Source organism: Simochromis diagramma, unplaced genomic scaffold, assembly GCF_900408965.1.
Source record: "Simochromis diagramma unplaced genomic scaffold, fSimDia1.1 OVJJ01000487.1, whole genome shotgun sequence".
Taxonomy (NCBI): Eukaryota; Metazoa; Chordata; class Actinopteri; order Cichliformes; family Cichlidae; genus Simochromis; species Simochromis diagramma.
Window position 1 is genome coordinate 4118920 of NW_024387305.1, and position 26547 is coordinate 4145466.

General features: G+C 39.8%; 2 protein-coding genes and 1 pseudogene across 2 annotated transcripts; all 3 read right to left on the bottom strand.

Moving 5' to 3' along the window:
• Nucleotides 1-3900: 3900 nt before the first annotated feature.
• LOC120716757 (kelch-like protein 10) lies at nt 3901-9029 on the bottom strand. The gene is made up of 5 exons (XM_040004363.1): nt 8755-9029; nt 7128-7611; nt 5944-6558; nt 5071-5220; nt 3901-4347 (listed from the first exon to the last, which is right to left on the bottom strand). Exons 1-5 carry the CDS (start codon nt 8901-8903, stop codon nt 3994-3996), a joined length of 1752 nt encoding a protein of 583 aa, XP_039860297.1. The 5' UTR covers nt 8904-9029; the 3' UTR covers nt 3901-3993.
• A 3239-nt stretch (nt 9030-12268) lies between these two features.
• On the bottom strand, nt 12269-17341 carry LOC120716761 (annotated as a pseudogene).
• A 3338-nt stretch (nt 17342-20679) lies between these two features.
• On the bottom strand, nt 20680-26121 carry LOC120716756 (kelch-like protein 10). The gene is made up of 5 exons (XM_040004361.1): nt 25887-26121; nt 24247-24730; nt 23064-23678; nt 21978-22127; nt 20680-21051 (listed from the first exon to the last, which is right to left on the bottom strand). The coding sequence occupies exons 1-5, from the start codon at nt 26033-26035 to the stop codon at nt 20698-20700; spliced, it is 1752 nt and encodes a 583-aa protein (XP_039860295.1). The 5' UTR covers nt 26036-26121; the 3' UTR covers nt 20680-20697.
• Nucleotides 26122-26547: the final 426 nt, after the last annotated feature.

The window sequence follows — 26547 nt, forward strand, 5'->3', positions numbered from 1 at the left end:
GGCAGTATAGAGCTTTTGGAGGTAACTGCAGGTGGAGTAGGCAGATAAAAAGATTCTGACAACATATCCATATCTACTTATGGTGTGAAACTAATGGAGACAAAAACAGATTCCTTCTCTCCCCAACTGACCTTGGTGGCAGCTGAGCTGAGACTCGAGGGTAGAAACCCAAATAACCCAGCCATGAAAATAAAAATCAATGCAGGAAGCAGATCTGTTGCCAGAAGGTAGTCCTCCAAGGTCAACAGCCCCGGCCGGCTGGCTATCACATTCAGCTTTCCACCCAGTTGCACAGATGTAGACAAACAGCAGACATGGAAAGAAAAATGCCCACAACAATATTCACTCCATGTCAGATCAGCATTTAGCTTGTTTCTAGAAAGAAGTTGTTTAAAGTTGAATCCATTTTCTGTTCACCTGCTGGGATGCGTCGTTCCTTTTTCTTGTAATGATACCACAGCTGAATAGTCCACTCGTAATTCACTCATAGCTTAATTCTTTACCAGTCCGATCAAACTGGCTAGTGAGTCTGACTGAAGAAATAACCATTACCCAGAATAAACTCTTTGTTTAGTGTCCTTATTAAATTTGGCAGTGTAGTATGTCATTTATTCTTCCCTTTTGCCTCATTTATAGGTCAGTAATAAAACATGTAATGAAACTCAGTGGTTTCAGACCTAGGTTAGACCGTTTTCAAGGAAGATATGTTGACCATAAACTGTACATTAAAGTGGATAACACATCCCCACCTGCTCCCTCTGCACAGAAGTGAAGCCTTAGGTTCTGGTTGAATAGTATCCTCTGCTTAGGAAGCCTCCTAACTGAGTGAAATGACCCAGAAGTATCTAAGTGGCAGCCTTGACAAGAGGTTGTCGAATTTTCTAAATGCTAAAGAAGGGTTTCCGGTGCTTCCTTCCTTATCTCTTTTAACACGGGAAACACCATCTTTTGTCAAAGGACAGGTGATAATGCTATCCTACAGTTCCCTCAGGTAGCAGCCTTTCAAAGTTTAATATTATGCAGTTGTCAACAACACCACCATTGCATACGTAGTGTAAGGGGACTTGGAACGTCTCAGCATTGTGAATATCTAATGAATTCACCCTTACCTAAACCTCATGACATTTTTCATCAGCAAACTGACAGGAATCCAACAGGAGAGAGTGACAGATTTCTCTTAGGCTTAATTACAGTAATCCTGACTTAACGTTTTACTTTGTTGTTTCATTTGAAATTACTATCCATGGATCAGTTTTATGATGTTGGAACAGAAGGTTTTAATTCAGGCAAATTGGCTACAATCTAAACCCAAAGAAATGATGTAGTTAAACAATATTATGTTCTGCTTTAATCACCAGTTTTGCTTCACCCATTGTTTCTCGAGCAATTAACAGCCTCTCAGAGGAAACCTGTGGAAGACTCTTAAAACATGATGAGTGAAAGCTTCTGTCACCAGTTATTTCAGTAATTATTGAAGGTCATGTTAAGGCCACACGAGTAATTAGTTTGGGTTATGGTTAAACTAGAGAAGCAGATCACCTAAGTTGAAGGTGGGAATAAGAGGATGGAGTCTGCGTGTAGAAAATAATAGGATTTATTGTGGCGAGAGTCCCAAGGAGATTCCAGCATAAGTATTTGGAGACTTTTATCAGAAAAGAACACCATTCCTACTTATTTACTTAGTAGGAGAAAAAAACACTTTCAAAATCCTGTTTGCTCTTGAGGCACAGGTGCTTGATATTTGTCATGCGTCTAAAAAATGTGCCCAGTTTACAGAAGCCTCATAAACAGACTAGAATATCTTTCTAGGGAGTGGTTAAGGCAGAGATAGTAATAGTATCATTTCTTTAAAGTGGCTTAATAGACATGGAACTTGACAGAGTTTTGTTAGTGTCATTTAAATTGTCTCTCAAAAAAATGAGCTCCAATTTAAAGGCCTGTCCCAATCTACTTGCTTGGTTTCTCTGAAGTACCCGTTTAAAAGTTCATCCAATTTAGCGGTTCGGTTTGTTGGAAGCCTCACAGATAAGGTCAGGGAGCGAGTATTAAATACAGTGTTTAGATTTGTGCAGCGCTTGAGCGTTCACAGCTGTCAGAGCATAAGTAAAGAGAAGAAGCTCTCTGTAGCGTGTATCTCTTTTAAAAATGCTCTTCTTCAGGAAAATACATTTTTCATTCATTTGTGATAAAAAAAAAATTGTTTGAATTAATGCAAAAATTATTTAACAACATTACTGACAAATGAATGCCGTATCTATGCTGCTGTTTAACCATACCCTGACAACACGAAATGGATTTCAAAAACCTAATTTCTGGAGGTGAGGCAGGCAACTCACTGAGGGCCAGTGCAGCTTTGTGGAGCACTTGAGCACTCAGCTCTTTTCAGTGAGCTCAGGCCCTTAATTACTTCGTAAAGGTCAAGACGGGCAGCCATGAATATGCTTATCCACCACCATCTTTGGATGCTGCACAGGTGAGCACTCGAAGCTGACAATCAATCATAGGTCACACGGGACAGGCTCCTAAGTTCCTGCTCACCACGTCAACCCCATAAACCACGATTTTACAGCAATGTCTGAGTGAGGAGAGACGTCACTCCTCCAGGCTGCAGTGAGTATAATTTCTGATGCGGTGTGGACCTCTTGATTTATATCAGCACATTAGCTTAGCGCTTGAAATAATTTTTGCAGTCAGGTGACAGCTAACAGAAGAATATGGTAATGGGCCAGTATTAGCAGCAGGTTTCCTTACTCTGCCTTGTAATTTCAAAACAAATTCTACTTTTAAAAAACACATACACTGTTGTTCACATGGTATATTGATGTTTCACTGACTACAGCTCCATTTTCAGTGTGAATGCTGAATACAAAGTAAAACCATTTATTACCCATGCCAAAGCATTGCTCAAGAGATGGCACTGTCGACTGTTCTGTCTGTTGCTTGATCCAACGCTTTGGCTCAGTATGACGCAGACTCAACAACAGCTTGATGGCTTGCTTCAGCAGTGGCAGTAGTACACACATTTATGGTTCCTAAATAGTAAATCTAAGGCTCTAGCCACATTGCAAATGCAATAATATCAGATTTTATTTTCAAATAGCTTGTAAAATTAGTGCACTCTGTCTTGACACTGGATTGGCGGAGGCTTTTGTACAGAAATTCTTCATCCACAGATGATGACTCTGACTTTGGTGACCCATTGGTATTTACTCCAGTGACATCATGAGGCTGACATTTGTGCTTTAAGGTGAAACACTACAGGAAAAACACATTTTATTCATGTACAGGTCACTTTTGAGTTTTTGCGCTATTTTGCAACCGTAATTCAATTCAATTCAATTCAATTTTACTTGCTCACATAAAGACTGAATTTTCCTTAGTAAATAAAAAGGTCATGCTTTTTTATCATAAACAAATATATAATTCTATGCAATGTAGTGGAAAATACCACAAAGCAGATTAAATACATACTGAGAAATAGAGTTATTTTTCTGTTTCACACAAGAGAAAAGATGGTGTTAAGCAACACAGTATATGTGTGTAATATTTGTTAAAGATTCATAAATTGTCAGAAATTGCTCAAAAAAGACCCGTGGATACATTCCTACTCAAGTGTAAAGTCTGTTACTAGACAGAACCCCAGCTGAATTAACAAGGGAGAGTAAAAGCTTCCCTTTATTCTTGTTGTGTTTACCTAGGAAGACTTGGAAAAGTCCCACATGTGACTTATTGTGATCTGGTCACCCTTTGTGCATGTCTGTTCTATTCAGCAGCCATACCTTACAGGGAATGAAAAATTCTTTTAAATTTGTTATTGTTGCAATGGCGTTCTCTTGATGAAACCCAGTCTCCTCACACACACACTTAAAGTTTTTGAAATATCTACAAAAAAATGTCCAGTTCACCAGCGGTTTGATGTTCTAAAGATTTATTTCAGTCCTTCATGTTGGAGTCCCAGATGTTGACACATGGCAGTATTGCATTTTAAAGGTGTTACGTGGACTCCGCTGCTTCTTCTGGCACATTTAAACATGTCAGGCTGTCACGAGGAATGGTGTAATCAGACAGGTTGGGATGTCCGGACACCACACAGCAGCTCAGGGCACTGCGGAAAATCCCCATGTCACATGCTTTAAACCACCGGTTGGTTGAAGCGTCGTAGTACTCAACGTTGAAAGTGGTGGTGAAGCCGTTGAAGCCCCCGACAGCAAAGAGGCGATTATTGATTACCTCAATGCCAAAGTTGCTGCGGCGGGTCAACATAGAGGACACGAGGTTCCACGTATTGGTTTGCGGGTTGTAAGCCTCAGCGGTGCGCAGACGTCTGTTTCCATCGAAGCCACCAACCTAAAAGTAAATGCATGGGTGAAATGATTGTGAAGTATTATGTTTCAGTTGTCTTCACAGCTCTTTTGCCTTTATTTCAAAAAGGAGCTTCGAGTTTCAGTCCTTTCTTCAGCAGGTCAGCATCAGGATAAGGTCACTGCATTCTGCTGATAATAATTTTTTCATTTTTGAATAGAGACAGCGTAAATAGAAAATAAATCTTCAAGAGTAGCTAGCTAAATAAAGAAGTATGTCTCCGAAGGTGAGACTACACAATCTTTGCTTTTTACCAAAGGGTATAGCAGCAAATCAACTAAATCAGTGGGTTTAAGGCAACTAGCAAGACAAATTTACAGCTAAAATACGTACTGTCCCAAGACAATGAGTGCTAATCACTTGGCTTATTTTTCAAAAGGTGTTGGAGGATAATTTTGAAATTGTCTCTAACATGTTTCCCCTAGTGGAATGATGAGGAAATGTGAAATCATCAGTGAAATCATTTTGGGAATGGAGCACATTCAAATCATGAAATGAAAAAATACATGCAGCAGAAACATCACTAATCAGTTCAATTAATGAGTGAGAATGCCTTCTCTGAACCTGTGGTCAGGATAGGAATCTGATTATTGATGAATACAAAACAAAGTTAGCAAAACTGCCAAATCTGTCAGCCTTGCTGATCAAAGCACATTACAGATGTGACTTGTATGTTACGTGAGTGTCAGCACTACTTTCTGGTCTTACTGCAAAGACATGATCCGCATATGCAATGACACCTATCCCACTGCGGCGGCTGTTCATGGGACTGATCATCGTCCACTGGTCGGTCTCTGGGTTGTAACATTCAGCTGTCTGCAGACACTCGTTCCCATTGAATCCACCACAAATGTAAATCTGAAGACAAAGAAAAAAAACAAAAAAACCTGACATTAGTATATATTTCAACTTTTTAAGAGTTGATGTTTTTCCCTACTTGCATGCTATTACATTCTGTGAACTTAAAAGCTTTTTGAAAATCTTTTTCTTCTTTATATGATCAACATAACAATGAACACTATAAATTCTTCTGATACAGACTGACATTTAGACATTTAGTCCCTGCCTTTCAAAAATAAAAAAAAGCTAATTCTTTAATGACTTTTGTTTTCCTTATCATCACTATTACGGGTTTACAGGCAGTTTTAAATGTGTGGTTTTGTTCAATTTAGGCCTTCGTCACTCTAGCTTAGAAACCAGTTTGTGAGGTATCTTGCACCTCGCTTCACTGTAAAAAATGTGTATCCCCTGACTGGTTGGCAAGTGGTAGCTGGAGGTTGATGGTGTCACTAGTGTGAAATTGAAGAAAGGTGTTGCACCACAAACCTCCTTGTGTTTGCTTTGGTCATTAGCAGACTGTTGAGCACACCAGAGGTTTGCATGGAATACTCTGACTTGTCTGCAAACACTCACAAACTATTTGTAGAAGTCAGTGTCTTTCATACAACCACTCCCTAACCAGCCGAGGAATACATATTTTTCACTAGCAACTGGTTGTTACCAAAAGGTTGCTGACAGGTCTCTAGGCCTGTGTGCCTGAGACCCTACTCCATTTCTCTCCTGCTCTTTTACTTTACCCACCCGGCTGTGAAGTGTTGTGCAGCTGGCATCGCTCCTCTGTTCATGCATGGATGCAATAAGACTCCACTGGTTGGTTTCAGGTTGATAGCGCTCTGCACTGCTGAGTCGTACATGCCCGTCGTAGCCTCCCATGGCATAGATGGACCCGTTCAACACAGTCACGCTCACATAGCAGCGGCGGCAGTACATGGGTGCCGCCTCATTCCAGGTGCGAGTGGTCAGGTCAAACCTACGGACGCTGCTGAAATGCTCCACCCTGTCGAAGCCACCAATGCAGTAGACGTACCCGTTGAGGAAGGCGGCTCCATGATAGGCACGAGGATGCTCCAGGTTGTTTGTTACGTTTACCCAGCATTCAGCCCGGTAATCATAGGCCTCGATGGCGTTAGTTGGATTACGGTCACTCCATCCCCCAATGGCCAGCAGGACGGAATGAGGCAGGCGGGGACGAGCAAGATGGGGACAGAGGCGAAACACATAGGGTCTGTTGGTCATATTTTGTGGTAATATAATGGCAGCCTTTATCATGGACAGACGGTCAGAACTGGTCTGCACCAACTGATTGAGCCACACATTGTCCCTTAGGTAGTCTAAAGTCATCAGTCCCAGTCGGACCTACAGAGAGATGACAGAAGACAATAGGACTTAGACAATGGAAACATTGAATTTGAACTATATCAGTTTTAGTCAACTCAAGCTTCTTTAGGATAATGCTCGTAATGTTGTTTCATCTTCTTATTGCTAGCAAGAGGGAGACCAAAGTGAGACACCATTAGCCTTTTTGTCAACATATACAAAAGTCCTTTGTACAGTTCTGATGAAAAATAAATTTTAAATCTAATGTGTTAAGTTTAACTTTATATAAAAAACAAATGACATAAACTAAAATAAAGCTGCGGAACACAAACAGGGGAGAATGGTTGTACTTGTTACGGACAGTTTTTAGTCATAGGCCTAGCAACTACACTAAATAAATACAATTTATTCTATAATATGTGTGAAGCTTTCTGATACGGTTTTAATGATCTTGAAGAGAATTGCTTAAATGTGGTTTGGCTACAGCTGAAAAGAGCAACAGCTGGAGATATTAAAACATCCTTATACCCAGATGGATTGACTCAATCTATGACTTAAATGCTGAAGATTTAAGTCAAAACTAAATGTAGTAATGGAAGTTTATACACCTTAGACAACAGAGCGATGAGGTGTTGTTCCCGTTCTGCAGGCACATGGCTAATCCACTTTATAAGTGCTTCGTACGCAGTGCTCTCACACTGTACATTGAGGTCATCTCTTTCAAGAATATCACCAAGTTCCTCCACAGTTAGCTGCAGGAACTCCTCCTGAAGAACCACCTGCTCAAAGTTACTGATGATGTAGTGGAAGGCCTTGGCACGTAGTTCGGGTGATAAGTGTACTTTTGTGAACTGCCAAATGCCAACACAGTTCTCTGCGCAGAGTTGCTCCCCCACGAAGTCACTGCAGATTTTTACAATGTCCATTACATTGAGTTGATCAGCTGCCATGAGAAGTTCCACTGCGTTTTCCTCCGTTACAGAAACACTGCCAGTGTATGCAAAGTCAATGATGAGTGCCATCATCTCAGGAGACAAGCCAGGTATGTTGAAGACCTGTTTGTCTGGGTCACTCCAAGAGTTGAAGAGAGCTCTGAGGGTAGAGATGGACACAGAGCAGAGAATTTTAAAAGGTGTGGAAGCAACAAGATAATAAACCATGTCAAGCACAAGTAGGATAAATATATAAAATCAATTGACTGGAATGGAAATGATCACCTAATTGCATGTGTTACTATGTGATTATTGTGATAGTCTTTTCATGTCTAGTCCATATTCCTGTAGAGGATATAACTCCAAAACAGAGTTTGTACATGTTTAGTGAGCTTGAGTGTTGGATTTATTACACTAGCAGTATGTATATGAAGCTATTGCCAAACAAAATGCAGTGACAGAGCCTCCACCATGTTTTACAGCTGATTCTAGACACTCAATGTTGTACCTCTATGACAAATGTATAAGTCAACTCCATAAGGGCTGTTTCCACCGATCATAGGTCTAGTTATTGTGTAATTTGGCATATCTCAGCCTGTTTCCTTTCCTTATGGAAGTTCCAGTGCATTTTGCTCAATTACAGTCCCTGTTTCCCTTCCATAACCATTCCTAGCTTAAATGGCTTAACAAACAAATAAACAAATGAACAAAAACAAAACAAAACAAAAGCATTCCTCTGAAAATGGTCAGGTACAAGGACTGGACCGAAAAGGGTAAAAAATGTCCAAAAAGTCTTATCCTTCGACAACTTTTGCTCAAGTGTACTTTTTAAAAAATCATCTAATTCAAAGCAAAACATAACGACATGAGAGGCAACTCAAAACTTTTGCACAGCATATAACTGCATAATAGCGTTCAACCTTTTTAGTATTAGTAAATCTGGTGTGTTTTACTGTGTGGATAACACTTGATAAGATATTAATGTAACTTAATAAAACACATAAATGAAACTTCAGCTCAACACAGTCTGAATTTAGTTCATGCAATCACCAAGTGCTTCACAGTCTCTTTTAAATGGCACATTTACTGAGCTGGAATCTGGAGCTGTGTGAAGGTAAAAATGAAATCTGCACTGCTGGCAAATGTTTGCGTTATGTTTTGGGTATATCTGTCAGTTGACTGTGACCGTCTTTTTATCACAAAAGCTCCATGATTCCTTTTTGTTGGCACTGTTTCACAGACTAAGACCATGAATTACATAAATCGGTAATCATTCCTCCCCATTATCAGGTAAGCAACTCACCTGAAGTTCGGGGTGCAGTTACACAGGATTATCTTGTGAACCGGAAATTCGACATCCTCCACTTTGATGATTGCATCACAAAATTTTCCCTCAAAACGGAGTTCATTATACACCGAGCTCGACTTGTATGGAGGCTGTTCTTCCCTCATCTTGAGTTTTGTGGCTGCTTTTCTTATTTTTTTGTCTGAAGTTTGTCTTACAATCCAATACAGTTTGTCTTAAAGTGTTCTGAGCACCAAATCAAACCTAACTGTGACATTATGGAATGGAAGCTTATGACATCAAAATGACTTGGCAACAGTCACCCCATAGAATTGTTTTCAAATCTAAATCTACATTTTTTTTTAAAAATGAACCTTTCATTGCTCAAAAGCTTTGTTTTGATTTGGTTTTAATGTATTGCAAATGAGCCTCACAGATAACACACAGCATTTTGTATGTTTGCTTCACAGAGGTCAACTTACGGACTACAATATCACATTTAGTTTTTATGCATGCGAGCTCATTGCCACACTTTTTTGTGTACATTTCATTCTTGCCCCGGTATTTTCCCTACTACACAACCTAAAGTATTTGTTATTAAAAATATGAGTCTAAAAATACATGGCAGTGCCAAACACAGATATTACATAGCATGATTCATGACTAAGCTGTTTTCTCGGATTGTATTAGACTTTTATCCATGTGGAAAAATGTGCTCCTGCACTTTACTGATGTACTAGAGTAGTAAAAAACAAACAAATAAACAAACAAAAAACAGGTTTGTGTTCTAGAAAAATTTTATAGACCAACACTATAATATATGTACTGTATATATCGTACAAGACTGCTATAATGACGGTGCTTGACAGTGTTACCTCAGACAGGTGCAAGCAGTCACCTCCCTGAGCACAGACTGCACACGCGTAGCAGATCTGCTGTTGAACAATTGCTCAAAGATATAAGACTAAAATATATATATAAGACTAAAAGCAGGTTGGATGTGACAAGCCTGGTTTGATGTAGGTGTAGAGGTGTGTATGAAAACATCATCCCAAAATTAGAAAATTATAATGGAAAGAGTTTGATTTAGAGTCTTTGTAAAATAAAGTGGAGCAGCAGGAACAATCCCAGGACAGCCTTCTGCTTGCAATAAGAAAAATGTAAGAAATGTTTACAGTAAATTCATAAATCAGTCAATTCAGCATCAGAATAAAGATTAGACCACCATGGAGGGAGGTTGTTCCTATGAACAGCTTTGCAAATCACTCTCTACACGTTGGTTTACTGCAATAAAGTGCTGTGTTATTGGTGTTGCTTCAACCTTCATGTTGTGCAGGTAGGGGGACTGCACAGCATTTATGCTTTTTCCCGCTGTCCCAAATGTGGGATAGGGGGATATAAGACTCCCCTTATAGATGGCTAATAAATCGTTTATAGCTATGTTATTAATTAAGCTTCAAACACTTTATAAACCATTAATAAATGTTACGCATTAAAGAAAGAGAGAAGAAAGAGGAAAAACCTGACCAGTTTATTGCCAAATAGAGATCTATTCACTTATATATTTCATCTAGAGTTGCTATATTAAACATTTCAGACTAAGTTACTACCTTGTAAGCACAATAGGCATTTGTAAAGATATATTTTAAACATATAATATTGTATTTTATCAGTGCATTATAAATATCTGCAACTATCAATGGGAGCCTTATTGTAAAGTGTAAAACGTGTCACTATTTATTAACGACTAATGAACATGTACGTGAAGTACCCTCAGAGGATCTACTAGAACATGTGAATACAGCACTATAGACGATACCACCACCATTTCCGAGACTAACAAGCTGATCTACAACACGGCAGCAGTGATCAGTGAGATGCTTGGCTACAAGTTGAATAGCCGCAAGGAGCAGTACCCTCAAGGTAGCACGGAGAGAGGTTAGCCAACTATCTGAGCTGCAGAATGATATGACTGTGAGGGACCAAGCAGCCAAAGCATAGAGGACACAGGCAAAAAATATCTTCAAAAAGGGTTTTCTTTATTTTAACCCTCAAAAAGTTCAAAAATGACAAAATTCAGGCCCATATAGCAGGCCCATAAAAGAGGTCAACTAAATATAACTCTACGAAAAGTAATTTCCAGAAACTTAAACAAACAAAGTGAGACACAACTTAACTCACAAACTGACCGAATTACAAAGACACATGAGGGTAGCTTTTATAATGATTTGGCCAAACCATTTACACACAATAGGGGGGAAACAAAAACACACACTAATATTAACTAAGCACAGAATAACCTAACTAAACCTAAAACACCCCTGCTCCTGGTAAGCCCATGGTTGGTCCTGCTGAGCAGGCATTTTGTTCCCAGAGTTCACAGCCACGCCATTTGCCCAGACAGGAAACAGCCACCACCCAAACCCAGGTAACTCAAAGAAAGAGAAACATAATTAATATAACAAAACATTTTAGAAAAACCACACAATGTTACTATGTGCGCACCTCATAATACCAGTGTTAGGTTTAACCAAATCATTAATGAATTATATTAATGAAGAAAACTGCAAAGCAAACTAAGAAAGTGAAAAAATGGACTGATTTACCCATGTGTGGCTGATGCCATCACAGTGACAAAGAAGATGCCTAAGAAGTACAGCAAGCCGTCCATACCTGAGGTCTTGGAAACTGCCAAGCAACAACTCAAAGCCTTGGCCAGTCGCTTGAAGAGGTACACCAGAGAGATCGAAGGCAGGAGAATAAACCAGCTGTTGTCCACAGAACAATCCAAGGTGTACTCTCAGTGTCAGGGGAACAATATGAGAACAGCACCACCATGGCTGGAGACGGAGCAATACTGGAAGAGCATGTGGGAGAAGGACGCAACCCATAACAGCAATGCTCAGTGGATAGCGGATCTGAGAGCAGATCACAGCAACCTCCCTGAACACATAAAGACCGGATTTTCCTTAGTAAATATGAAGGTCATGCTTTTTTATCATAAACAAATATATAATTCTATGCAATATAGTGGAAAATACCACAAAGCACATTAAATACACACTGAGAAATACAGTTATTTTTCTGTTTCACACAAGAGAAAAGATGGTGTTAAGCAACACAGTATATGTGTGTAATATTTGTTAAAGATTCAGAAATTGTCAGAAATTGCTCAAAAATGACCTGTGGATACATTCCTACTCAAGCGTAAAGTCTGTTACTAGACAGAACCCCAGCTGAATTAACAAGGGAGAGTAAAAGCTTCCCTTTATTCTTGTTGTGTTTACCTAGGAAGACTTGGAAAAGTCACACATGTGACTTATTGTGATCTGGTCACCCTTTGTGCATGTCTGTTCTACTCAGCAGCCATACCTTACAGGGAATGAAAAATTCTTTTACATTTGTTACTGTTGCAATGGCGTTCTCTTGATGAAACCCAGTATCTGCAGTGCACGGTCTCCTCATACACACACTTAAAGTTTTTGAAATATCTACAAAAAAATGTCCAGTTCACCAGCGGTTTGATGTTCTAAAGATTTATTTCAGTCCTTCATGTTGGAGTCCCAGATGTTGACACATGGCAGTATTGCATTTTAAAGGTGTTACGTGGACTCCGCTGCTTCTTCTGGCACATTTAAACATGTCAGGCTGTCACGAGGAATGGTGTAATCAGACAGGTTGGGATGTCCGGACACCACACAGCAGCTCAGGGCACTGCGGAAAATCCCCATGTCACATGCTTTAAACCACCGGTTGGTTGAAGCGTCGTAGTACTCAACGTTGAAAGTGGTGGTGAAGCCGTTGAAGCCCCCGACAGCAAAGAGGCGATTATTGATTACCTCAATGCCAAAGTTGCTGCGGCGGGTCAACATAGAGGACACGAGGTTCCACGTATTGGTTTGTGGGTTGTAAGCCTCAGCAGTGCGCAGACGTCTGTTTCCATCGAAGCCACCAACCTAACAGTAAATGCATGGGTGAAATGATTGTGAAGTATTTATGTTTTCAGTTGTCTTCACAGCTCTTTTGCCTTTATTTCAAAAAGGAGCTTCGAGTTTCAGTCCTTTCTTCAGCAGGTCAGCATCAGGATAAGGTCACTGCATTCTGCTGATAATAATTTTTTCATTTTTGAATAGAGACAGCGTAAATAGAAAATAAATCTTCAAGAGTAGCTAGCTAAATAAAGAAGTATGTCTCCGAAGGTGAGACTACACAATCTTTGCTTTTTACCAAAGGATATAGCAGCAAATCAACTAAATCAGTGGGTTTAAGGCAACTAGCAAGACAAATTTACAGCTAAAATACGTACTGTCCCAAGACAATGAGTGCTAATCACTTGGCTTATTTTTCAAAAGGTGTTGGAGGATAATTTTGAAATTGTCTCTAACATATTTCCCCTAGTGGAATGATGAGGAAATGTGAAATCATCAGTGAAATCATTTTGGGAATGGAGCACATTCAAATCATGAAATGAAAAAATACACGCAGCAGAAACATCACTAATCAGTTAAATTAATGAGTGAGAATGCCTTCTCTGAACCTGTGGTCAGGATAGGAATCTGATTATTGATGAATACAAAACAAAGTTAGCAAAACTGCCAAATCTGTCAGCCTTGCTGATCAAAGCACATTACAGATGTGACTTGTATGTTACGTGAGTGTCAGCACTACTTTCTGGTCTTACTGCAAAGACATGATCCGCATATGCAATGACACCTATCCCACTGCGGCGGCTGTTCATGGGACTGATCATCGTCCACTGGTCGGTCTCTGGGTTGTAACATTCAGCTGTCTGCAGACACTCGTTCCCATTGAATCCACCACAAATGTAAATCTGAAGACAAAGAAAAAAAAAACAACAACCTGACATTAGAATATATTTCAACTTTTTAAGAGTTGATGTTTTTCCCTACTTGCATGCTATTACATTCTGTGAACTTAAAAGCTTTTTGAAAATCTTTTTCTTTTACATGATCAACATAACAATGAACACTATAAATTCTTCTGATACAGACTGACATTTAGACATTTAGTCCCTGCCTTTCAAAAATAAAAAAAAGCTAATTCTTTTAATGACTTTTGTTTTCCTTATCATCACTATTACGGGCTTACAGGCAGTTTTACAGGTGCAGTTTTGTTCAATTTAGGCCTTCGTCACTCTAGCTTAGAAACCAGTTTGTGGCCTATCTTGCACCTCGCTTCACTGTAAAAAATGTGTATCCCCTGACTGGTTGGCAAGTGGTAGCTGGAGGTTGATGGTGTCACTAGAGTGAAATTGAAGAAAGGTGTTGCACCACAAACCTCCTTGTGTTTGCTTTGGTCATTAGCAGACTGTTGAGCACACCAGAGGTTTGCATGGAATACTCTGACTTGTCTGCAAACACTCACAAACTATTTGTAGAAGTCAGTGTCTTTCATACAACCACTCCCTAACCAGCCGAGGAATACATATTTTTCACTAGCAAGTGGTTGTTACCAAAAGGTTGCTGACAGGTCTCTAGGCCTGTGTGCCTGAGACCCTACTCTATTTCTCTCCTGCTCTTTTACTTTACCCACCCGGCTGTGAAGTGTTGTGCAGCTGGCATCGCTCCTCTGTTCATGCATGGATGCAATAAGACTCCACTGGTTGGTTTCAGGTTGATAGCGCTCTGCACTGCTGAGTCGTACATGCCCGTCGTAGCCTCCCATGGCATAGATGGACCCGTTCAACACAGTCACGCTCACATAGCAGCGGCGGCAGTACATGGGTGCCGCCTCATTCCAGGTGCGAGTGGTCAGGTCAAACCTACGGACGCTGCTGAAATGCTCCACCCTGTCGAAGCCACCAATGCAGTAGACGTACCCGTTGAGGAAGGCGGCTCCATGATAGGCACGAGGATGCTCCAGGTTGTTTGTTACGTTTACCCAGCATTCAGCCCGGTAATCATAGGCTTCGATGGCGTTAGTTGGATTACGGTCACTCCATCCCCCAATGGCCAGCAGGACGGAATGAGGCAGGCGGGGACGAGCAAGATGGGGATAGAGGCGAAACACATAGGGTCTGTTGGTCATATTTTGTGGTAATATAATGGCAGCCTTTATCATGGACAGACGGTCAGAACTGGTCTGCACCAACTGATTGAGCCGCACATTGTCCCTTAGGTAGTCTAAAGTCACCAGTCCCAGTCGGACCTACAGAGAGATGACAGAAGACAATAGGACTTAGACAATGGAAACATTGAATTTGAACTATATCAGTTTTAGTAAACTCAAGCTTCTTTAGGATAATGCTCGTAATGTTGTTTAATCTTCTTATTGCTAGCAAGAGGGAGACCAAAGTGAGACACCATTAGCCTTTTTGTCAACATATACAAAAGTCCTTTGTACAGTTCTGATGAAAAATAAATTTTAAATCTAATGTGTTAAGTTTAACTTTATATAAAAAACAAATGACATAAACTAAAATAAAGCTGCGGAACACAAACAGGGGAGAATGGTTGTACTTGTTACGGACAGTTTTTAGTCATAGGCCTAGCAACTACACTAAATAAATACAATTTATTCTATAATATGTGTGAAGCTTTCTGATACGGTTTTAATGATCTTGAAGAGAATTGCTTAAATGTGGTTTGGCTACGGCTGAAAAGAGCAACAGCTGGAGATATTAAAACATCCTTATACCCAGATGGATTGACTCAATCTATGACTTAAATGCTGAAGATTTAAGTCGAAACTAAATGTAGTAATGGAAGTTTATACACCTTAGACAACAGAGCGATGAGGTGTTGTTCCCGTTCTGCAGGCACATGGCTAATCCACTTTATAAGTGCTTCGTACACAGTGCTCTCACACTGTACATTGAGGTCATCTCTTTCAAGAATATCACCAAGTTCCTCCACAGTTAGCTGCAGGAACTCCTCCTGAAGAACCACCTGCTCAAAGTTACTGACGATGTAGTGGAAGGCCTTGGCACGTAGTTCGGGTGATAAGTGTACTTTTGTGAACTGCCAAATGCCAACACAGTTCTCTGCGCAGAGTTGTTCCCCCAGGAAGTCACTGCAGATTTTTACAATGTCCATTACATTGAGTTGATCAGCTGCCATGAGAAGTTCCACTGCGTTTTCCTCCGTTACAGAAACACTGCCAGTGTATGCAAAGTCAATGATGAGTGCCATCATCTCAGGAGACAAGCCAGGTATGTTGAAGACCTGTTTGTCTGGGTCGCTCCAAGAGTTGAAGAGAGCTCTGAGGGTAGAGATGGACACAGAGCAGAGAATTTTAAAAGGCGTGGAAGCAACAAGATAATAATCTATGTCAAGCACAAGTAGGATAAATATATAAAATCAATTGACTGGAATGGAAATGATCGCCTGATTGCATGTGTTACTATGTGATTATTGTGATAGTCTTTTCATGTCTAGTCCATATTGCCGTAGAGGATATAACTCCAAAACAGAGTTTGTACATGTTTAGTGAGCTTGAGTGTTGGATTTATTACACTGGCAGTATGTATATGAAGCTATTGCCAAACAAAATGCAGTGACAGAGCCTCCACCATGTTTTACAGCTGATTCTAGACACTCAGTGTTGTACCTCTATGACAAATGTTTAAGTCAACTCCATAAGGCCTGTTTCCACTGATCATAGGTCTAGTTATTGTGTAATTTGGCATATCTCAGCCTGTTTCCTTTCCTTATGGAAGTTCCAGTGCATTTTGCTCAATTACAGTCCCTGTTTCCCTTCCATAACCATTCCTAGCTTAAATGGCTTAACAAACAAATAAACAAATGAACAAAAACAAAACAAAACAAAAGCATTCCTCTGAAAATGGTCAGGTACAAGGACTGGACCGAAAAGGGTAAAAAATGTCCAAAAAGTCTTATCCTTCGACAACTTTTGCTCAAGTGTACCTTTTAAAAAATCATCTAATTCAAAGCAAAACATAACGACATGAGAGGCAACTCAAAACTTTTGCACAGCATATAACTGCATAATAGCGTTCAACCTTTTTAGTATTAGTAAATCTGGTGTGTTTTACTGTGTGGATAACACTTGATAAGATATTAATGTAACTTAATAAAACACATAAATGAAACTTCAGCTCAACACAGTCTGAATTTAGTTCATGCAATCACCAAGTGCTTCACAGTCTCTTTTAAATGGCACATTTACTGAGCTGGAATCTGGAGCTGTGTGAAGGTAAAAATGAAATCTGCACTGCTGGCAAATGTTTGCGTTATGTTTTGGGTATATCTGTCAGTTGACTGTGACCGTCTTTTTATCACAAAAGCTCCATGATTCCTTTTTGTTGGCACTGTTTCACAGACTAAGACCATGAATTACATAAATCGGTAATCATTCCTCCCCATTATCAGGTAAGCAACTCACCTGAAGTACGGGGTGCAGTTACACAGGATTATCTTGTGGACCGGAAAATTCGACATCCTCCACTTTGATGATTGCATCACAAAATTTTCCCTCAAAACGGAGTTCATTATACACCGAGCTCGACTTGTATGGAGGCTGTTCTTCCCTCATCTTGAGTTTTGTGGCTGCTTTTCTTATTTTTTTGTCTGAAGTTTGTCTTACAATCCAATACAGTTTGTCTTAAAGTGTTCTGAGCACCAAATCAAACCTAACTGGGACATTATGGAATGGAAGCTTATGACATCAAAATGACTTGGCAACAGTCACCCCATAGAATTGTTTTCAAATCTAAATCTACATTTTTTAAAAAATGAACCTTTCATTGCTCAAAAGCTTTGTTTTGATTTGGTTTTAATGTATTGCAAATGAGCCTCACAGATAGCACACAGCATTTTGTATGTTTGCTTCACAGAGGTCAACTTATGGACTACAATATCATATTTAGCTCATATTTAGTTTTTATGCATGCGAGCTCATTGCCACACTTTTTTGTGTACATTTCATTATTGCCCCGGTACTTTCCCTACTACACAACCTAAAGTATTTGTTATTAAAAATATGAGTCTAAAAATACATGGCAGTGCCAAACACAGATATTACATAGCATGATTCATGGCTAAGTTGTTTTCTTGGTTTGTATTAGACTTTTATCCAGGAGGAAAAATGGGCTCCTGCACTTTACTGATGTACTAGAGTAGTAAAAAACAAACAAATAAACAAACAAAAAACAGGTTTGTGTTCTAGAAAAATTTTATAGACCAACACTATAATATATGTACTGTATATATCGTACAAGACTGCTATAATGACGGTGCTTGACAGTGTTACCTCAGACAGGTGCAAGCAGTCACCTGTCTGAGCACAGACTGCACACGCGTAACAGATCTGCTGTTGAACAATTGCTCAAAGATATAAGACTAAAATATATATACAAGACTAAAAGCAGGTTGGATGTGACAAGCCTGGTTTGATGTAGATGTAGATGTGTGTATGAAAACATCATCCCAAAATTAGAAAATTATAATGGAAAGAGTTTGATTTAGAGTCTTTGTAAAATAAAGTGGAGCAGCAGGAACAATCCCAGGACAGCCTTCTGCTTGCAATAAGAAAAATGTAAGAAATGTTTACAGTAAATTCATAAATCAGTCAATTCAGCATCAGAATAAAGATTAGACCACCATGGAGGGAGGTTGTTCCTATGAACAGCTTTGCAAATCACTCTCTACACGTTGGTTTACTGCAATAAAGTGCTGTGTTATTGGTGTTGCTTCAACCTTCATGTTGTGCAGGTAGGGGGACTGCACAGCATTTTATGCTTTTTCCCCCTGTCCCAAATGTGGGATAGGGGGATATAAGACTCCCCTTATAGATGGCTAATAAATCGTTTATAGCTATGTTATTAATTAAGCTTCAAACACTTTATAAACCATTAATAAATGTTACGCATTAAAGAAAGAGAGAAGAAAGAGGAAAAACCTGACCAGTTTATTGCCAAATAGAGATCTATTCACTTATATATTTCATCTAGAGTTGCTATATTAAACATTTCAGACTAAGTTACTACCTTGTAAGCACAATAGGCATTTGTAAAGATATATTTTAAACATATAATATTGTATTTTATCAGCGCATTATAAATATCTGCAACTATCAATGGGAGCCTTATTGTAAAGTGTAAAACGTGTCACTATTTATTAACGACTAATGAACATGTACGTGAAGTACCCTCAGAGGATCTACTAGAACATGTGAATGCAGCACTATAGACGAAACCGCCACCATTTCCGAGACTAACAAGCTGATCTACAACATGGTAGCAGTGATCAGTGAGATGCTTGGCTACAAGTTGAATAGCCGCAAGGAGCAGTACCCTCAAGGTAGCACGGAGAGAGGTTAGCCAACTATCTGAGCTGCAGAATGATGTGACTGTGAGGGACCAAGCAGCCAAAGCATAGAGGACACAGGCAAAAAATATCTTCAAAAAGGGTTTTCTTTATTTTAACCCTCAAAAAGTTCAAAAATGACAAAATTCATAATCATAATTAGCAGGCCCATAAAAGAGGTCAACTAAATATAACTCTACGAAAAGTAATTTCCAGAAACTTAAACAAACAAAGTGAGACACAACTTAACTCACAAACTGACCGAATTACAAAGACACATGAGGGTAGCTTTTATAATGATTTGGCCAAACCATTTACACACAATAGGGGGGAAACAAAAACACAGACTAATATTAACTAAGCACAGAATAACCTAACTAAACCTAAAACACCCCTGCTCCTGGTAAGCCCATGGTTGGTCCTGCTGAGCAGGCATTTTGTTCCCAGAGTTCACAGCCACGCCATTTGCCCAGACAGGAAACAGCCGCCACCCAAACCCAGGTAACTCAAAGAAAGAGAAACATAATTAATATAACAAAACATTTTAGAAAAACCACACAATGTTACTATGTGCGCGCCTCATAATACCAGTGTTAGGTTTACCCAAATGATTAATGAATTATATTAATGAAGAAAACTGCAAAGCAAACTAAGAAAGTGAAAAAATGGACTGATTTACCCATGTGTGGCTGATGCCATCACAGTGACAAAGAAGATGCCTAAGAAGTACAGCAAGCCGTCCATACCTGAGGTCTTGGAAACTGCCAAGCAACAACTCAAAGCCTTGGCCAGTCGCTTGAAGAGGTACACCAGAGAGATCGAAGGCAGGAGAATAAACCAGCTGTTCTCCACAGAACAATCCAAGGTGTACTCTCAGTGTCAGGGGAACAATATGAGAACAGCACCACCAAGGCTGGAGACGGAGCAATACTGGAAGAGCATGTGGGAGAAGGACGCAACCCATAACAGCAATGCTCAGTGGATAGCGGATCTGAGAGCACATCACAGCAACCTCCCTGAACACATAAAGACCCGATTTTCCTTAGTAAATATGAAGGTCATGCTTTTTTATCATAAACAAATATATAATTCTATGTAATGTAGTGGAAAATACCACAAAGCACATTAAATACACACTGAGAAATAGAGTTATTTTTCTGTTTCACACAAGAGAAAAGATGGTGTTAAGCAACACAGTATATGTGTGTAATATTTGTTAAAGATTCATAAATTGTCAGAAATTGCTCAAAAATGACCTGTGGATACATTCCTACTCAAGTGTAAAGTCTGTTACTAGACAGAACCCCAGCTGAATTAACAAGGGAGAGTAAAAGCTTCCCTTTATTCTTGTTGTGTTTACCTAGGAAGACTTGGAAAAGTCCCACATGTGACTTATTGTGATCTGGTCACCCTTTGTGCATGTCTGTTCTACTCAGCAGCCATACCTTACAGGGAATGAAAAATTCTTTTAAATTTGTTACTGTTGCAATGGCGTTCTCTTGATGAAACCCAGTATCTGCAGTGCACGGTCTCCTCACACACACACTTAAAGTTTTTGAAATATCTACAAAAAAATGTCCAGTTCACCAGCGGTTTGATGTTCTAAAGATTTATTTCAGTCCTTCATGTTGGAGTCCCAGATGTTGACACATGGCAGTATTGCATTTTAAAGGCGTTACGTGGACTCCGCTGCTTCTTCTGGCACATTTAAACATGTCAGGCTGTCACGAGGAATGGTGTAATCAGACAGGTTGGGATGTCCGGACACCACACAGCAGCTCAGGGCACTGCGGAAAATCCCCATGTCACATGCTTTAAACCACCGGTTGGTTGAAGCGTCGTAGTACTCAACGTTGAAAGTGGTGGTGAAGCCGTTGAAGCCCCCGACAGCAAAGAGGCGATTATTGATTACCTCAATGCCAAAGTTGCTGCGGCGGGTCAACATAGAGGACACGAGGTTCCAGGTATTGGTTTGCGGGTTGTAAGCCTCAGCGGTGCGCAGACGTCTGTTTCCATCGAAGCCACCAACCTAAAAGTAAATGCAGACACAATCAGATGCTGCTTTAGGTGTGGTCTGACTACTGGAATTACTCTGATTTGTTTAGGGTTTTACCTGGATAAAGCGAAAAGTTACCCGACATACTCTCATGCCGTTATATGGAGTTTACACATCAAATTTGTTTAAAAAAAATAAGTCTCATTAATGTTCCACTATTTGAATTCTCCCAGGTCCCTCTGTTTGGGAATGTCAAGAAAAGATCAGGATGTAGCGGCTGTGTGAAAATGACATGTGAGTTAAAAAGAAAAATTAAAATAAAGTAAAAGTGGGCTGTTTTGGAAGTCTTTATGACTCGGAAGGTTAGTGGTTTGATCCCTGGCTCCTCCAGTCTGCATGTGAAGAGTGTGAATGTGTATGAATGTAGTTAGGAACCACTCAGTTCAGAGAAAGTGTGTGATTGGGCGAATGTGGCAGGTTGTATAGAGCACTTTGAGTAATCCGGGAGAGTAGAGAGTAGAAAAGCGCCATATCAGCTGAAATTGTTCTGGGCCAGCAAAGGGCCAGCAGTGTATCTACAACTGGCCTTGTGCTGGCCCATGTGTGGGCCACGTCTGGCAAACCAGATCTGGGCCACTAAAGGGCCGTCATTCTTTACGGTATGTGGGCCATGTGAAAGCACATTGTGTGGGCCAGATCCGGGCCATACCAATTTTGCTGTGTGGGTTTCACATGCGAGATGTGAAGTCATTAGTGAAATCATCAACATTTTGGGAATGGGGCACATTTACATCGTGAAATGAAAAAAATACATGAAGGATAGGAATCTGATAATTGATAAATACAAAACAAAGTTGGCAAAAAAAATTTTAACCCAAACTGTCAGCCTTGCTGATCAAGGCACATTACAGATGTGACTTGTATGTTACGTAAATGTCAGCACTACTTTCTGGTCTTACTGCAAAGACATGATCCGCATATGCAATGACACCTATCCCTCTGCGGCGGCTGTTCATGGGACTGATCATCGTCCACTGGTCGGTCTCTGGGTTGTAACATTCAGCTGTCTGCAGACACTCGTTCCCATTGAATCCACCACAAATGTAAATCTGAAGACAAAAAAAGGGACATTCTGTAATTTTTACATTTCTTAGATTTCATTTGGAAACAATGTTGCCTGTAAGGGAAATGTTCCCACCTCATTTTTGAAGTAAAACTGATATTCAGTACTTTAGAGTCCAACTAAAAAAATACAATTATAATTGTTTCAAGGATAAAGAAATATTATACTTTTTTAACACCCACCCACATGAAGGAAATTCATTAAAATTCAATTTCATTTTAAAATAATATATATACATATATGTATATGTATATATTAGTATATTTTTCAACTTTTAAAGTTGCATGCTATTATATTCTGTGAACTTAAAAGCTTTTTGAAAATCTTTTTCTTTTACATGATCAACATAACAATGAACACTATAAATTCTTCTGATACAGACTGACATTTAGACATTTAGTCCCTGCCTTTCAAAAATAAAAAAAGCTAATTCTTTTAATGACTTTTGTTTTCCTTATCATCACTATTACGGGCATACAGGCAGTTTTAAATGTGTGGTTTTGTTCAATTTAGGCCTTCGTCACTCTAGCTTAGAAACCAGTTTGTGAGGTATCTTGCACCTCGCTTCACTGTAAAAAATGTGTATCCCCTGACTGGTTGGCAAGTGGTAGCTGGAGGTTGATGGTGTCACTAGTGTGAAATTGAAGAAAGGTGTTGCACCACAAACCTCCTTGTGTTTGCTTTGGTCATTAGCAGACTGTTGAGCACACCAGAGGTTTGCATGGAATACTCTGACTTGTCTGCAAACACTCACAAACTATTTGTAGAAGTCAGTGTCTTTCATACAACCACTCCCTAACCAGCCGAGGAATACATATTTTTCACTAGCAACTGGTTGTTACCAAAAGGTTGCTGACAGGTCTCTAGGCCTGTGTGCCTGAGACCCTACTCTATTTCTCTCCTGCTCTTTTACTTTACCCACCCGGCTGTGAAGTGTTGTGCAGCTGGCATCGCTCCTCTGTTCATGCATGGATGCAATAAGACTCCACTGGTTGGTTTCAGGTTGATAGCGCTCTGCACTGCTGAGTCGTACATGCCCGTCGTAGCCTCCCATGGCATAGATGAACCCGTTCAACACAGTCACGCTCACATAGCAGCGGCGGCAGTACATGGGTGCCGCCTCATTCCAGGTGCGAGTGGTCAGGTCAAACCTACGGACGCTGTTGAAATGCTCCACCCTGTCGAAGCCACCAATGGAGTAGACGTACCCGTTGAGGAAGGCGGCTCCATGATAGGCACGAGGATGCTCCAGGTTGTTTGTTACGTTTACCCAGCATTCAGCCCGGTAATCATAGGCCTCGATGGCGTTAGTTGGATTACGGTCACTCCATCCCCCAATGGCCAGCAGGACGGAATGAGGCAGGCGGGGACGAGCAAGATGGGGATAGAGGCGAAACACATAGGGTCTGTTGGTCATATTTTGTGGTAATATAATGGCAGCCTTTATCATGGACAGACGGTCAGAACTGGTCCGCACCAACTGATTGAGCCGCACATTGTCCCTTAGGTAGTCTAAAGTCACCAGTCCCAGTCGGACCTACAGAGGCATGACAGAAGACAATAGGACTTAGACAATGGAAACATTGAATTTGAACTATATCAGTTTTAGTAAACTCAAGCTTCTTTAGGATAATGCTCGTAATGTTGTTTAATCTTCTTATTGCTAGCAAGAGGGAGACCAAAGTGAGACACCATTAGCCTTTTTGTCAACATAGACAAAAGTCCTTTGTACAGTTCTGATGAAGATAAATTTTAAATCTAATGTGTTAAGTTTAACTTTATATAAAAAACAAATGACATAAACTAAAATAAAGCTGCGGAACACAAACAGGGGAGAATGGTTGTACTTGTTACGGACAGTTTTTAGTCATAGGCCTAGCAACTACACTAAATAAATACAATTTATTCTATAATATGTGTGAAGCTTTCTGATACGGTTTTAATGATCTTGAAGAGAATTGCTTAAATGTGGTTTGGCTACAGCTGAAAAGAGCAACAGCTGGAGATATTAAAACATCCTTATACCCAGATGGATTGACTCAATCTATGACTTAAATGCTGAAGATTTAAGTCGAAACTAAATGTAGTAGTGGAAGTTTATACACCTTAGACAACAGAGCGATGAGGTGTTGTTCCCGTTCTGCAGGCACATGGCTAATCCACTTTATAAGTGCTTCGTACGCAGTGCTCTCACACTGTACATTGAGGTCATCTCTTTCAAGAATATCACCAAGTTCCTCCACAGTTAGCTGCAGGAACTCCTCCTGAAGAACCACCTGCTCAAAGTTACTGATGATGTAGTGGAAGGCCTTGGCACGTAGTTCGGGTGATAAGTGTACTTTTGTGAACTGCCAAATGCCAACACAGTTCTCTGCGCAGAGTTGCTCCCCCAGGAAGTCACTGCAGATTTTTACAATGTCCATTACATTGAGTTGATCAGCTGCCATGAGAAGTTCCACTGCGTTTTCCTCCGTTACAGAAACACTGCCAGTGTATGCAAAGTCAATGATGAGTGCCATCATCTCAGGAGACAAGCCAGGTATGTTGAAGACCTGTTTGTCTGGGTCGCTCCAAGAGTTGAAGAGAGCTCTGAGGGTAGAGATGGACACAGAGCAGAGAATTTTAAAAGGTGTGGAAGCAACAAGATAATAAACCATGTCAAGCACAAGTAGGATAAATATATAAAATCAATTGACTGGAATGGAAATGATCACCTGATTGCATGTGTTACTATGTGATTATTGTGATAGCCTTTTCATGTCTAGTCCATATTGCTGTAGAGGATATAACTCCAAAACAGAGTTTGTACATGTTTAGTGAGCTTGAGTGTTGGATTTATTACACTGGCAGTATGTATATGAAGCTATTGCCAAACAAAATGCAGTGACAGAGCCTCCACCATGTTTTACAGCTGATTCTAGACACTCAATGTTGTACCTCTATGACAAATGTTTAAGTCAACTCCATAAGGCCTGCTTCCACTGATCTTCAGTCTAGTTATCGTGTAATTTGGCATATCTCAGCCAGTTTCCTTTCCTTATGGAAGTTCCAGTGCATTTTGCTCAATTACAGTCCCCGTTTCCCTTCCATAACCATTCCTAGCTTAAATGGCTTAACAAACAAATAAACAAATGAACAAAAACAAAACAAAACAAAAGCATTCCTCTGAAAATGGTCAGGTACAAGGACTGGACCGAAAAGGGTAAAAAATGTCCAAAAAGTCTTATCTTTCGACAACTTTTGCTCAAGTGTACTTTTTAAAAAATCATCTAATTCAAAGCAAAACATAACGACATGAGAGGCAACTCAAAACTTTTGCACAGCATATAACTGCATAATAGCGTTCAACCTTTTTAGTATTAGTAAATCTGGTGTGTTTTACTGTGTGGATAACACTTGATAAGATATTAATGTAACTTAATAAAACACATAAATGAAACTTCAGCTCAACACAGTCTGAATTTAGTTCATGCAATCACCAAGTGCTTCACAGTCTCTTTTAAATGGCACATTTACTGAGCTGGAATCTGGAGCTGTGTGAAGGTAAAAATGAAATCTGCACTGCTGGCAAATGTTTGCGTTATGTTTTGGGTATATCTGTCAGTTGACTGTGACCGTCTTTTTATCACAAAAGCTCCATGATTCCTTTTTGTTGGCACTGTTTCACAGACTAAGACCATGAATTACATTTTCCTGGGGTATAAATCGGTAATCATTCCTCCCCATTATCAGGTAAGCAACTCACCTGAAGTACGGGGTGCAGTTACACAGGATTATCTTGTGGACCGGAAATTCAACATCCTCCACTTTGATGATTGCATCACAAAATTTTCCCTCAAAACGGAGTTCGTTATACACCGAGCTCGACGTGTATGGAGGCTGTTCTTCCCTCATCTTGAGTTTTGTGGCTGCTTTTCTTATTTTTTTGTCTGAAGTTTGTCTTACAATCCAATACAGTTTGTCTTAAAGTGTTCTGAGCACCAAATCAAACCTAACTGGGACATTATGGAATGGAAGCTTATGACATCAAAATGACTTGGCAACAGTCACCCCATAGAATTGTTTTCAAATCTAAATCTACATTTTTTTAAAAATGAACCTTTCATTGCTCAAAAGCTTTGTTTTGATTTGGTTTTAATGTATTGCAAATGAGCCTCACAGATAGCACACAGCATTTTGTATGTTTGCTTCACAGAGGTCAACTTATGGACTATAATATCATATTTAGCTCATATTTAGCTTTTATGCATGCAAGCTCATTGCCACACTTTTTTGTGTACATTTTATTATTGCCCCGGTACTTTCCCTACTACACAACCTAAATTATTTGTTATTAAAAATATGAGTCTAAAACTACATGGCAGTGCCAAACACAGATATTACATAGCATGATTCATGGCTAAGCT